This window comes from Erpetoichthys calabaricus, chromosome 2 (assembly GCF_900747795.2).
Source record: "Erpetoichthys calabaricus chromosome 2, fErpCal1.3, whole genome shotgun sequence".
Taxonomy (NCBI): Eukaryota; Metazoa; Chordata; class Cladistia; order Polypteriformes; family Polypteridae; genus Erpetoichthys; species Erpetoichthys calabaricus.
Genome location: NC_041395.2, coordinates 107,392,708 through 107,407,226, shown reverse-complemented (window position 1 = coordinate 107,407,226; position 14,519 = coordinate 107,392,708). Strand labels below are relative to the sequence as shown.

The 14,519-nt window shown below is 35.8% G+C and overlaps 1 protein-coding gene across 1 annotated transcript; it reads left to right on the top strand.

The window, feature by feature from the left end:
• The first annotated feature begins 1,983 nt into the window (after positions 1-1,983).
• ndufs3 (NADH:ubiquinone oxidoreductase core subunit S3) lies at positions 1,984-13,824 on the top strand. Its single transcript, XM_028794284.2, has 7 exons — positions 1,984-2,101; positions 6,274-6,339; positions 6,925-7,022; positions 9,749-9,898; positions 10,708-10,833; positions 11,152-11,271; positions 13,556-13,824. Exons 1-7 carry the CDS (start codon positions 2,047-2,049, stop codon positions 13,721-13,723), a joined length of 783 nt encoding a protein of 260 aa, XP_028650117.1. The 5' UTR covers positions 1,984-2,046; the 3' UTR covers positions 13,724-13,824.
• The last annotated feature ends 695 nt before the right edge of the window (positions 13,825-14,519 follow it).

Here is a 14,519-nt window from a genome sequence, read left to right as displayed (position 1 = left end):
TCACTCATCAAAAAAATGCTATTTCCTGTTTAGTTAAAAAGCTGAAATTTGGCAGGATGGTACATCTAAGAAATAGGTATCCATTAAGAAAGGACATTTCGATATACTGTATCAGTATTCAAGGGTAAAATATCTTCCTACAATAGAAAAACCAAATACTCCAAAATCCTTTTAGGGCTTGATTAAAATTTGATAACATTTTACAAAAATGAAAATTAGCCAATACATGTTTTTATATATTGATAAACATTGTATTTGTTTATATTTGTTAATATTAATCTAACTTACATGCTCTGTGCTGCACTAAGAAGTTCTTTATGCAAATATAGGACACAGCAGAAGTGATTGAAGGGCCATACAAATAGCACCACTAACCAATAGGGTAAACGAATGACAGAAAACAGGGTGGTGTCCTGGACAGGAAAAAAGAGACGTGATCACATTGTGAAATGGAAAGAGAAATTTTGGCAAAACTTATGGAAGATGCAAAGTTCAATGGCTAGCAAGCATTGTTTTTTTTATTTTTGACTGCTAGCACTCTTAGGTGCATACTGGCTTTCATCTTGGTTATTCTTTCTGCTCTGTTGACCTCAAGCCCCAGGTCGCTGTACTGTAAACCATTCCCCCATGTCTCACCCTCATGCTTCAATCACAGAGCTTAAAACATTAAGGAAGAAAGGGAGATGGAGACACCCATCCCTCTACATAACTCTGCTTTTTGATTGTAGTGCTTCAAACTCCAAGGGAGAAAATCACTCTTAGATCATGGTGCTTGAATTTCTAATGGGGAAGCCACAGAAGTACTGTCATGACACAAAGTTAGTTTTCCCTGCTCCTCACTTTTCATGTTAATACATCAGTGTAACACATAGGGTACTGGCAATTATGTATATCCACTTAAAGTACTGCTTTGCATATACAATCACATCTGTAGACTTTAAAGAGGAATTACATACAACTGACAAAAAACATGAAAAAAGGAGTCAATGGTATAAAAAAATTAAAATCGTACTCAAATTTCACATTATTCCTATTGTTTAGCTGTTTTACTTCAACAGAATAAATTGTGTTTTGCAATGACTATCAACAAAAGCCAAGTGACTTGGAAAAACAAAAAAAGCTGGAACTGACCTAACGCAAGAATGTATTATTCATAGACAAATATGTATATAGCAATTGGCTCCAGCAGACCCCCGTGACCCTGTAGTTAGGATATAGCGGCTTGGATAATGAATGGATGGATGGATGTATATAGCATGTTCAAGAATAAGCAGTTCCAGTGACTTAATATTATTATTTGACTAACACCTTTATCCAAAGTGACTTGAAACATTTGAGATATAACTAGTTACATTTCTTTTTTCAGTCGGAGCACAGGCAGGGGAAGTTACTTTCTCAAGGTCACAGTGTCAGTAGCAGGATTTGAACCCACAATCTTAATATTTGAAATCCAAAGCCTTTACCACTATAACACACTGCCTACCAATAATATTTGCACCCGGTTTAAATATATATATATATATATATATATATATATATATATATATATATATATATATATATATATATTCTGACACACCTGATTGACACACGGCCGCTAACACAGGCGGTTCGTTAAAACAAATACCAAAGGAATTAACATGTACTGTATTCATAAAACGATAACGTCCACTTAGCAAGAGTGGAGTGCTACATAAAGTAGGCTAATTTACGTTTTGTTTTTTTTTACATTTCACAACAAGCCATCCAAATTGCACTGATCATTACTAAATGCATCGCCCATTATTGCTGCGACAGCGTTAGGTTTTTGATGGAAAGTTGCCTCTGAGAGTGCTTATTCAAAATGGGTTCAATAAAAATATCACTGCGTGACTGACTGAAATGGGAGTAACATTTGACGTATTTTGCAAATCAAATTTTAGTAAAGGAAATGCGTTGATTATTTAACCGGCTCACCCAGTGATTTTACGTCTTGTTACCGTCTCATGGACTTCCGGCAGTAATCGTCGTGACGTCATCAAGGCCGTGACTCGTTTCCTGTGTAAGATGGCGTCGTGCTTGTTAAGATTTGCTCGTCAGGGACTGAGTAGGACTGGCCATGGTGAGTTAGGATGTTTATTTTGCATCAAGTAATTTTAGCAGATGTTGGTTTTACTTAGAGAAGGGCAGACAATGCCTTTATTCGTCCGGGTTCAGTAGAGCCCAAGGATTACCTGGTAGTCTGTAGTACTGACACGGGACACGAATGACCTTTCGCCACTATAAAAAAATTTTTATACTTATTTTATACTATCCTACTGTATGAACGTGATTTAGATAGCCGACTCTTTACAGTATATGCCTCAATGTAGAGACGGTATGCAAATAAGGTATTTAATGAGCATGCAGGCAGCATTCAGCTTTCTCCAGTAAGGTTTTACGACACTGCTGACCTTTTCATTGTACAGATGCTCTTCATTATTTCAGACCTAACTGCTCAAAATTAAAAGCATCAACGACGCTAAATGTAGTTTAATTTTCTGTAGCTAGTGATTTGCTTGCGGACCTGTTTTAATTCATGTACCTTTAGTGGTAACATGCAGGTACAATCGTTTTAATGTTGTAAACTGATATGTGTACTTGATAAATTACACTTAAGGGTGATATTCCGTATATTAAATTACACTTAAGGGTGATATTCCGTATATTAGTTGCATTTTATTTTTATCCGCAGTGTGAATGCGCTTATGGAATTAACTACAAAACTTAACGATGATTTGGGCTTAAATAAGACTCTAAAGGGCATAAATTGTCCTGGGCAATTTGTGTCTTTAAACTTGTTTAATAATTCCACAGAGAAGTACCTCATATTTTCATCCCTTGGAGTTTTTCCGACTCCCTGTGGGTGCAACCGGCTGAAGTCACTATAAAACTGCTGCACAGAATGAAGTTAACAAGTCTACTATATTTTACTGGAACTACGGTCCACAGTTCCCCTATTTCCGAAAAGAGAATATTCCGTTATATTTCATGTAAGCTTTGCCGGGCGTAACTGCAACATTAATTCATGTATCACATTTTCAAATAAAACTTGTAGCTCAGAGTTCATTAAAAGAAGTTAAATAATTACAAAGAAAAATAATAAATGTACCGGTATACATACTACTGTATATAGTTTTAGGACTCTTCCACCTCTATTACATATTTAAGTAAAATTTAAATGACTATTTGCTAAACACAGTTTTTATGTCTCAAATTGTTATATGGGAAAATATGGTGTGATCCCAAAGTTAGAAGGCCAGGGATGAGAGGAAAAAATCCATCTGGTGGATGATGTAGAACATAAACCTTTAAAGATTGCAAGGCCAAAAGAATTTCCAGTCCCCTACTGGGCCTCCTACAAAACCTAAAGGTGGTAAAGTCCAAAAAGATTAGAAACAGTGGTTTTGAACAATCATTTGAGCATCCTAATGCATTCCATCTTCAAAGGCCACAGAGTACTCTGATTACGTGGCACAAGGCATCATCACAGAAAGTGGAAAATTCTATTACAATGGGGGGGGGGGGGGGGGGGTAATTGGGGAAGGTCAAATAGCCAAATTAAAGAAGTGGAAATTTGGAAGCTTTTAAAATGCTTCGTGATATTAGCCTGGTGTACAGAGAAATAGATTTTTGGTGGATACAGTTGCAATCAGAAATATTCAATCCCACAAAGATTGTATGGAATTACCAATTACATTTTTAATTTTTTTTTTTTTTCAAAGAGCTAGATTTTGTTTTGGATGACTTCTTTGACAGTTAAGTTATATGTAAAATCATCAAAGAAAGTGTATGGTCTAGTATTCATGAGTAACAGGATATTTTATTAATTCCTATAAGCATGTCAGTTATTCAACCTCCCTATAATATTGCTATTTTTAAGACCTCCTGCAAGTTTTTATGACCTAAAGTGGAGCTAAAACATAATTTAGCCTTTGGGAATTCAATAATGATCCTTGATTGGCTTTAACTGTGATGTATATATATACCCCACCCATAAAGTTGAATTGCAATCCTGGGTAAGACTAAGAAGTTTTCACAAAAGCTGAGAGGGGAAATTATTTCATTGCACTTGAAGGGCATTGGGTTTAAGATCTCCCAAAATTGAACATTTGAAGAGGCGCTATTGGGGGCATTATAAGGAAGTTTAAAAACTTATGGCACATCTGCAAACCTGCCTGGCTGAGGGAGAAAGCCGAGCCCTTCATCAAGAGCCCTTAACAACTTAGTCAGGACAACTAAGAAAACCCCCCGTATTACTGCAAAACCCCGGCGAGATGAGCTGGTGAAGGCCTAGACAAGTGCTTCAGTGGAAACTATAACACTGAATAAACAAGGACTTCATGGCCGCACTCCAAGCTATACTCCACTCTTGACCACATAGAACATCAAAAGTCAACTAGAATATGCTAGGAGGAATTTGGATAGGCTTGCAGAGTTTTGGGAAACAGTTTTGTGGATTGATTAAACTAAATTGGAACTATTTGGACACATGGACCAGGGGTATGTCTGGCATGAGAAACACCAGGTTTATGACCAAACAAATACCAGTTAACCAAAGCTTGGTTGAGAAAGAGATTCTGGAATGTCCTGGAGTGCCCTTCTCAGTCCCCAGATTTAAATCCCATTGAAAATCTTTGGTGGGATTTAAAGAAGGCAGTTGCAGCACGGATATAATCAAACGCCTATTAGCTGGAGGCCTTTGCTCGTAATGAATGGGCAAAGATACCAACAGAGAGATGTGAGGAGCCTGTCAGCACTTACTGAAAAGTTAGCAGAAGTTATGAAGCTAAAGGATGCTCCACAATGTACTGAAGCTGGGGGTTGAATAATAGTGCACATGCACATTTATGAAAAGAGTTACCTTTATTATTTGAACTCAAACTTAAGTCAATTTATAATCTCAAAATAACACTAAAATGTGTCAAATGTTTTTTGTTAATTAGGGTTTTTGTCATATTTTCATTAACCTTGATTCATATCGCTATAATATCTTTTGCAGTGAGGGAGTGGAATATTTCTGATTGCAATTGTACGTGCAAAAGGCCTCCTCGCTAATTCTTGTATGGTTTACTCTTGGAATAATAAGCAAAGATGTTTTTGAGCATTTGATATTAAATTGAGGGTGTAAGGGGTGAGACAGTCAAAAATATAAGAAGGGGTAAGATTATTGAGAGCATTAGGTTTAATTAAGAACATTTTAATATTCGTTCTGAAGGGCACAGGCAACAAGTGTAACAATACTAAGACCAGTGAAACGTTCTCAGATTTATTTTGTTCTAGCCGGGTACAATAATAAAAGCAATATTGACATACAGTCTGATCTGCTGAATTGGATAAGATGAACTGCAACATTTAATTGGCACTCTGAAGAGTTGTATTGTTTTGGGCCATGTGCATTTTCATTTGTTTGTAGCAAGTCTGTTTGAAACTGTATGATTTGCTCCCGTTCCCTACTCAGTGTAGGTACACTATGCAAACTCACTGGCAAAATTGGTATACTCTCACATTCAACCAGCAATGATGTTCAATGGGCACTATAAAAGGTTGAACTGTACTGGGTCTTTTTTGTTTTGAAGTTTAATGATACGTATCAGTGAATACCTTTTCTAAAATACTATCTCTTTGTTACTGCAGAGCTGCATAAATAAGCAACTAGCAGAAAAGTAGCTAAGCTTAGCCTCTTTAACATAAAGCAGCTGATTTCTCCTAATATTCTGGCAAAGAGCAACTAATTCTGTCATATGCTACTGACCTGTGAACTAGGAAAATTATGTTAATTTTTATAGTATAGATGCTAGATTCAGTTAATCTTAAACACTAGGTTTTTTAAGTTTAGTATGAACAAAATGAAAAAAATGTAATGCAAGTATAATTTAGCATTTTAAGTTTGACATTTTTCTCCAGTAACAAACACACATTTTGATGTGTTTAAAATACACAAATTGTTGAAATGTGAACCATTATTTAAACTGGGAAAGTATGAGTGGGTTCATTTGAATGTATTCATGTTGTAATATTTTGCTTAATGCACAATTTTAATATTCAGAAACTACCTAAACACATGCAGCATACAATATAGTCATTTGTATGTGTATTTACAATGTTTAATAATTCATTTATTTTAGGTATTTGCCAAAGATGCACTTTATTCTGGCAGTTTAAGAAATTTGTTCTTTAATAATTTTTACCGATTGCCTCAAATAGAAAGTAGTTAACCTGTTTTTGTCCTTTTTTTTTCTCTTCTCATATTAGTTTCTAGATGTTCTAAAGTACTGTTCCAGTCCCGATATGAGTGCACTGCAGCAGCAGAAACCAGGAGTTAGTACTTTCTTCTTTATTTTATCTATGGGTTTTATATTTTAAAAATGAGTTTTGACATTTATAATCACATGTCAGCCTTCCAGTATAATGCTGTGTGGTGGCATCTCAGTATTTTCATACTATTGAAAGTTTAGCCTTAAAGGCAGCGATCTAGATATAGGATACAGCAATGTGAGAAGTTAAATTTTTCCGGTTGTGCTTTTGTTTTATATCGCTTGCATGTCGCATTCCTTGCAAAATTTAGAAAAATTGCTAATAGTCTAATCCTAACCTTCACAGTTGAGATGCCCTTTACAGAGGTGCTTTGTGAGAGACAAAAGCAGTGAATGACAGAGGCTTTTTTCCAGGCAAGGCTATGTAATTTATTTAAGGATTTGAATGCAGCAAAATCTCATTTGAGTTTCCACACCTCAATAGCTTTATTATTATGTGTCCCTGAGCCAAGTTACCTCATCTATATCTCTGCTTTTAAGATGACAATATAATCCAGTGTGGTTTATCCAACTTTTTCTGGCAGTGTTACTTTCAAATTTAGTGCTCCTGTGGCTTATTTTGGTTCATAATGCTGTCATCTTGTTTTAGCCACGGTCAGACCCAGGGATGATGTAGCCCACAAACAGTTGTCTGCTTTTGGAGAGTACATAGCAGAGATACTCCCAAAATATGTTCAGCAAGTGCAGGTGAGTACAGATAATTTTAAGTGTACAAAATATCTAATCATTGAATGTGTGTATTCTTAAATACAGTATAGTCGTGGCCAAACGTTTTGAGAATGACACAAGTATTGGTTTTCACAAAGTTTGCTGCTTCAGCATGTTTAGAACCTTTTGTCAGATGTCTCTATGGTATACTGAAGTATAATTACAAGTGTTTCAAAGGCTTTTATTGACATTAATTAATTTTATTGACATTAAGTTTATGCAAAGAATCAATATTTCCAGTGTTGGCCCTTCTTTTTCAAGACCTCTGCAATGTGCCCTGGCATGCTGTCAATCAACTTCTGGGCTAAATCCTAACTGATGGCATGGAGTTTGTCAGGATTTGTGGGTTTTTGTTTGTCCACCCGCCTCTTGAGGATTGACCAAAAGTTCTCAATAGGATTAAGGTCTGGGGAGTTTCCTGGCCATGGACTCAAAATTTGATGTTTTGTTTCCCGGGCCTCTTAGTTATCACTTTTGCTTTATGGCACTGTGCTCCATAATGCTGGAAAAGGCATTGTTCGTCACCAAACTGTTCTTGGATGATTGGGAGAATTTGCTCTTGGAGATGGTTTTACGCATAAACCTAAACGTTTTTTGCCAAGATGTGCAAGACAAAACTTGGCTCATTCAAGTTCCTCTGTTTTAATTAATTAGTCTTTCAGTAGCTGAAAAGTTCTTACACGTGATGGTAAATCTTATCACAATTTTCCAATTAGTCACAGATGTGATTATGAATAACACATGGTTTAATTTTATACTGCTGTCTTTCAGCCTGCAGCTGCTCTAGTATTGTGTGCTTTAATTGGAATTAAAAATAAACAATTCAAGCTTATTTGGCTTTTTTTTTTTTAATTCATTGAACTATTTTTTTGTGTTTTGAGTTTAAAATGTCAGGTTTGTTTTCATTCTGCTCAGTAGTTGTCATGGCTGCAGCTCCACAGGATTGCTCATTGAGCTGATTTTTTTTTTTTTTTTTTTGCTGATTTTTCTATAATGAATATGGCAAGTCCAGTTCAATGTAGCATTTTAATAGTGTTTTGTAAGACTTGGCACCTTCTCGAAGAAAAGTCAGGGTGGTCTACCCATTTAATTGCATAAACAAAAACTGTTCAGAAACAAAAACGGGTGCTAGAGGCACAGCAACAGATACAGAGGCAATTACTTTGAAAAACGTTCTGGAATTGGTACGTTATTGAACAGGTTAGGCTTTAGAGAAACTCCACACACATCATTGCTCTGGTCCAAAAATCAACTCCATCTTTCAGGGATGTCCGCTTTTATACTGTCTCAGTGGGGCTTATCTGTCTCAGTTGCCCTCATTGGTTGTCTTCTTAGCACTGTGAGGGAAACAAAATGAGACCAGACTGTTAGCAACAGGGCCCCCTCTTGTCCTGACAGGGCACTGCATACCTCAGATGTGTCTGGAAGGTTATCCTCCAATGTGCATGTTTGAAAAACTATTTGTAGCTTTTCTTTTTGAAAATGCTTTAATTCTAAAATACTTAGATTATATAGATAGATACCAATTGCTACTTTCTAGTAGCAGTTCCAAATTACCATAGTCATAATTTTAGCAGATGTAGTTTAACTCTTTTGTTTGAAGTAAAACGTTTTTGCTGGTGCAAAAAGTCATTGTTTTTGGTGTTTTCCCCAATATCCAGTTTCTCTAAATAGAAATGGAATATGAACTACATGAGTACCTTATAGGTATGTAATTTGTTTTCACTTGAAAGGATTCTAAATAAAAGTATACATAACTTTATATACTAAATACTTCATGGGTACCATACCTTGTGAATGTATTCGTACGGTTAAAAGTATGCTAAAAATGTTTCAGGACTACAAATGATATTCAAAAATCTTGTTCCGGTCTGCATTTATATTATAAAGATTACTCAGTAATATATTCGGACCTTTTTGCTCTAGTAGTTTTTATATGTTAAGAAATTATTCCCGTGAAGATATTGTTTCCTTGACATTGAGTACTGGTAACTGTTCTTTTTAAACGTTACTGTCTATTTGTGAAATGCATCCTTCTTGTTTACTCTTGACTAAACTATTTTTGGAACCTGCAGTAGTAGGTTCTTGATACATCAGCTGAATCGATCAGCTTATTCTGACAGCAAGCAACAGAAGAGGAATAGCAGTAGTGTGTGTGTTGTTTTTTTTTTTTTGTTTTTTTTTGTTTTTTTTTTTTTGTTTTTTTTCTTTCAGAAGTCTTATTATTAGATGTCTTTCAAGTTAAAAAGTAGCTGTTTTCGTAAGTAATGTTGACTATAGTGCATTATTTTATAATCTCCTCGTATCTAGCTGGCTTGATATCTGCAGACTTTCAGGCATGAAATTATTAGGTATTAAAGATTTTACTTTAAGATTTCTTTTCAATGTGTGGTCTGGTCGCCTTAGGCAGTTTCAAAATGATTGAACTGTGGGACTCTAAACTTTTCATTTCAAAAAGATAAAAAAAATGCTGATGTGCAAGATTCATGCCAAGCAAGGAATTAGTACATCCCATTAATTTTCTCATTCTGTTTCATTTAGTATGGGTGCTGTAAAGTTCTTTTGTAAATCTGCTCTCTGTAAATCATTGACAAAATTATTGTTTCATTTGTTTTCATTGTAACCCTCTTAACTTTTGTATCAGATATATCCTTCAGTTCATACAAGTAAGCTTACCAGTTAAATATTCTTTATTTTGTGTTCAGGTGAGCTGTTTTAATGAGCTGGAAGTAATGATTCACCCTGATGGTATAATACCAGTTCTCACTTTTCTGTGTGACCACACAAATGCTCAGTTTAAAAACTTGACAGACCTAACTGCTGTTGACATCCCATTTCGCCAGAACAGGTTTGAGGTACTTTCTCTTTGCTGACTACTGTAAAATAATGGTTGCTTGTAGAGTCATTTATTTGGAAAAGATGGCTGTTGTCTCTGTTTCATTAAATGTTACAAAAGTAATGTCATTGTGCTAGGGGGAGATTAAGCAAGCAGTCGTTTCTTATCAGTTGCATATTATTTCAAGAACTTGTTACAGATGTATGTACAGCAAGTATGCACTTGAAATGTAGGATAGCAAAGGCTGAGAATTATGATACAAGTATGTGTATATTAGCTTTTGCTGTGTGCAGCCAGGGCCCCAAAATAATACATGCCCATTAAGACTCTGAATAGCAAATGTTTAGTAAAAGCACATGTCTAAAATGCAGTGGATTAAACATACAAATTATTAATTCATTTTCAAACCCACTTAATCAAAGTTAATTGCTTTGGGTGGTCCAGAGCTTGTCCTGGTAGCACTAGAGGGAAGAAGATAGGAAATGGCCTTGGAAGGAGCACCAGTCAATCGCATGTATAGAGATTGTTTGGAATTTGAAAGTTCATGTGAAACTAGTAAATTATGCGTTAACCACAACTGCATTTTTTAGCTGTTCACAACCCAAACTGGTTGCATTTTGTCCTTATTCTATTCAAAAGAGTGTAAAGAAGTAATTGTAATGTTCTCATCTTTAAAGTAAGCAAAAAAAACAACAACAAAAAAACAGTGATTCTTTTCTGTTGTCACACATGGCATTTTCCATTATATTTATATAAAAATTGCATTCCTTTTGCAGGTAAAATTGTCAATAAAGAGCTACTAAAAACGTATTTGTTTTATGTTTGTAGATTGTGTACAACCTTCTTTCTTTGCGTTACAACTCAAGAATTCGTGTGAAGACTTATACTGATGAACTGACTCCAGTGGACTCTTCTGTGTCGGTCTTTCAGGCTTCTAACTGGTATGAAAGAGAGGTAATCTGCAACTCAAGAAGCACTTACCAATGATACATAGACAAATATTGCTATTTTCTTTATACAATAGTTTGAGTAAAATAATAATAATAATAATAATAATACATTTTATTTATATAGCGCCTTTCCCATGCTCAAGGCACTTAAATAAGTCTTGTAGTTAAAACAATTTTAGTGTCTTCTGACTTGTTGCGATTTAACTTTAGTCCTGTTACTAGCTATTGTTGAGAGTATTTCTTTACACTAATTTAGATGCCTCTTTTTTTTTTTTTTTTTTTTTTTAACCTGTTTCTTGTCTGTATTCATGACTTTTGACAGGTATGGGACATGTATGGAGTTTTCTTTGCCAATCATCCTGACCTGAGAAGGATCCTCACAGACTATGGTTTTGAAGGGCATCCTTTCAGAAAAGACTTCCCATTGTCTGGATATGTTGAAGTAAGTTGTGCTAATCTTCTGGAACCTATGTTGTATGTTAAATATGTGTTGGGGGTAAGTAACTAACATGCATTAAGTTGTTTGGATGAGTATAGCTTTCAGCTTTTTTATATGCCACTATCAGCAAAATAGCCAAGTCAAGGTTTAAAGTGTGATTACAACGTTGTATTAGATATTGTATGGATATGTGACCTTGAATGATTTTTGAATTGTGACAGAAAGGCTTAGATTGTTTGCTCCAATTTTTGTGTATATTTTGCAATTGAAAATCGGGGTGTTTGCTGAAAGGCTATTTATAGTCACTAGTAAAGGAGGCATCTGCATTTAGTTGCTGACAGCTTCTACTTTTAGAAAAAGTAGTCTCTCTTTATTGCCATCCAAAATGCTTGGTTTGTTAGGAATTGCCAGTCAGACAAATGTTAACTGCTACCAATAGCTGATAGTGAGCTACTGTTCTGCAGACATACCTGTTGGTGCACAAAGTCCACATGTTCTTCCTGTATTTATTATATTCAGAAGAAACGAAAGAATTTTATATTAGCAAAAAAACCAAAACAAATGTGATTTCAGAATATAAAGAGTTCATAGACCTTCAATCATAATAACCTTTGGCAAGTGATGAGGGCCAGCTTGTATTTATTACTAGTTCTTCCTAAATGGAAAGATTAAATGGTTCTTGGTCAATAATTAAAATAAACATTCAAGTGGCATTCTTTTTGATAATTCTGACTGTACTTGCATTTATCATATTAGGCATGAATACTTTGTACTAGCAAACTTAAAGTACACAAGTCTGAAAGTTACAGAACAGTTGTGAAGGATTAGTATTTAACTATTTTCGGTATTAAAATTAAATGCAGTGATTATCTGTTTTGAAATTGAATAATTTTCTGTAGCCTCAAACTAAATGACATAGTTAAATTTGTATGCCATGGGCAGTGCTTACGAGAAGCACCACAGTGTATCTCCTTGGCATGTGTACAAAGAGTTTTGGCTAAGCTAGCTTACTTTGAAAGCCATGCTGTATGCAAAATGCAGCAGTTAATAGGATTAAAATGGTTGCTACCAATAAAACAGTTTGTCTTAATAGTTAGTTTCTTTTTGATTTCTTTGATTGTGGCAAAACACATTTAGAAAGAATTTATTGATAAATAGGAGGATCTGTATCATTCTGTAGACAATGGGACAGAGTTTTGTGTGTTAGAAGGTGAACTTACTGATGTGGGGATGCAGTAAATATACTAAAGATGAATGTAGCAGTGTGGAGCTGCTAGGCAGTTAAATTGTTGTATTACAGCTGGGGCATTTGGATATAGTCCTGGAGGGCTACATTGGCCGCACGTTTTTATTCTTTGCTAATATGAAATCAGGAAGCACATCTTTACACAGAGAGTTGAACAAACTACTGAGGCATGTAATTGAAGCAGAAACCTTGATAAACCTTTAAGAAGTGTCTGGATGTGGTATAGGGACAGCCTAGCTGCATGGTGGTCTCTTCGGTGTCTAATTTCTAATTTTCTTATATGATAGTACTGTTCATCCAAGACGCATCTTTATCACATGGTAGATTTTTGTTTTTTGGGAACATTTATCATATGTTTTGTGGACCGGAACAGATTTGTACTTCTGGGTCTTTCCACTTTTCTTTGTACATTTTACTAACAGATATGTCATGGTGCATATATGCAGTTTTTAAAGGAACCAATTTAGGATGTGAGCTGGTGGTGCCTTTGTACTGTACATCTCATTATTAACTGGTGAATAAGAAACAATACCTAAATGCAGGTGTTTAAAGTAAACACATAAGGGTTCTACATTGTAATGTGTGTTAACTAAACTTAAGCCAAGAATACTTGTTACTTTATCATCAAATAAATGGATTCTAATTAATAAATTGGTTGAGGCAAAACCTGCAGCCACTATAACTCTGTAGGACCTGATTTGAGGACTTTTGTATTAGTTTCTTGAGAGTCAAGATGAAAGGTTACAGTAAAATTGCATGAAATAGGTTCAGCTAGGGAATTGTTTTTTCTCCTTTGAAAATGTGTGAAGATTTTCAGAATGAATTCTTAAATGCCTTTAATGTACTGATCACTGTTTTAATGCTATTAGAAGGACTGTTTATAGCAGAAATGCATTTAGCAACCATAAGAGAGCTTCAGAAGGTTGATGTTTTATAAGTCCAGTCCTGGTGCAAGTTGTTTATGCCATCTGTTTGTTGTAGCTTTTAGTAAAATGCTCGGTTACAGAGACTGTTCTGTATCTGCCTTTCTTTTGCCTTTAGGTGCGCTACGATGATGAGGTAAAGCGAGTAGTAGCAGAACCAGTGGAACTATCACAGGAGTTCCGCAAGTTTGATCTGAACAGTCCTTGGGAGGCCTTTCCAGCATACAGAGAAACAAAAGACACAGCCAGGTTGGAATCTGGTGACAAAAAACCTGAAGCCAAGTAAAAGTAAATGCTCTTATAGTGCTCTGGTACTGAAATCATCTGTTTTGAGTGACTCTTAGACTCCTATTTATGTAAATAAAATATAAAATTCTAAAAATCAAACTACATGAATAGTTTTTTATTGCTGCATTGGTTTCAATAGAAAAAACAAATTGATATTGAAAGATGTAGTATACCTGGTTCTATCTCTAGGTTAATGTATCCATCCATCCATTATCCAACCCGCTATATCCTAACTACAGGGTCACGGGGGGTCTGCTGGAGCTAATCCCAGCCAACACAGGGCGCAGGGCAGGAAACAAACCCCGGGCAGGGCGCCATCCCACCGCAGGGTGCACACACTAGGGACAATTTAGGATCGCCAGTGCACCTAACCAGCATGTCTTTGGACTGTGGGAGGAAACCCACGCAGACATGGGGAGAACATGCAAACTAGGTTAATATGTATACTTTAAAAGTTAGTTAGATGTAATTAATATATATTTTAAATGCATGCCATGCAATACCCAAAAAACAAGTACGTTAGAAATTCTCAGAAGTTATAAACTTTTGCAGAGTTGGAAACTCCAGACATCCATCCATCCATCCATCCATTTTCCAACCCGCTGAATCCGAACACAGGGTCACGGGGGTCTGCTGGAGCCAATCCCAGCCAACACAGGGCACAAGGCAGGAAACAATCCTGGGCAGGGTGCCAACCCACCGCAGGACACACACAAACACACCCACACACCAAGCACACACTAGGGCCAATTTAGAATCGCCAATATACCTAACCTGCATGTCTTTGGACTGTG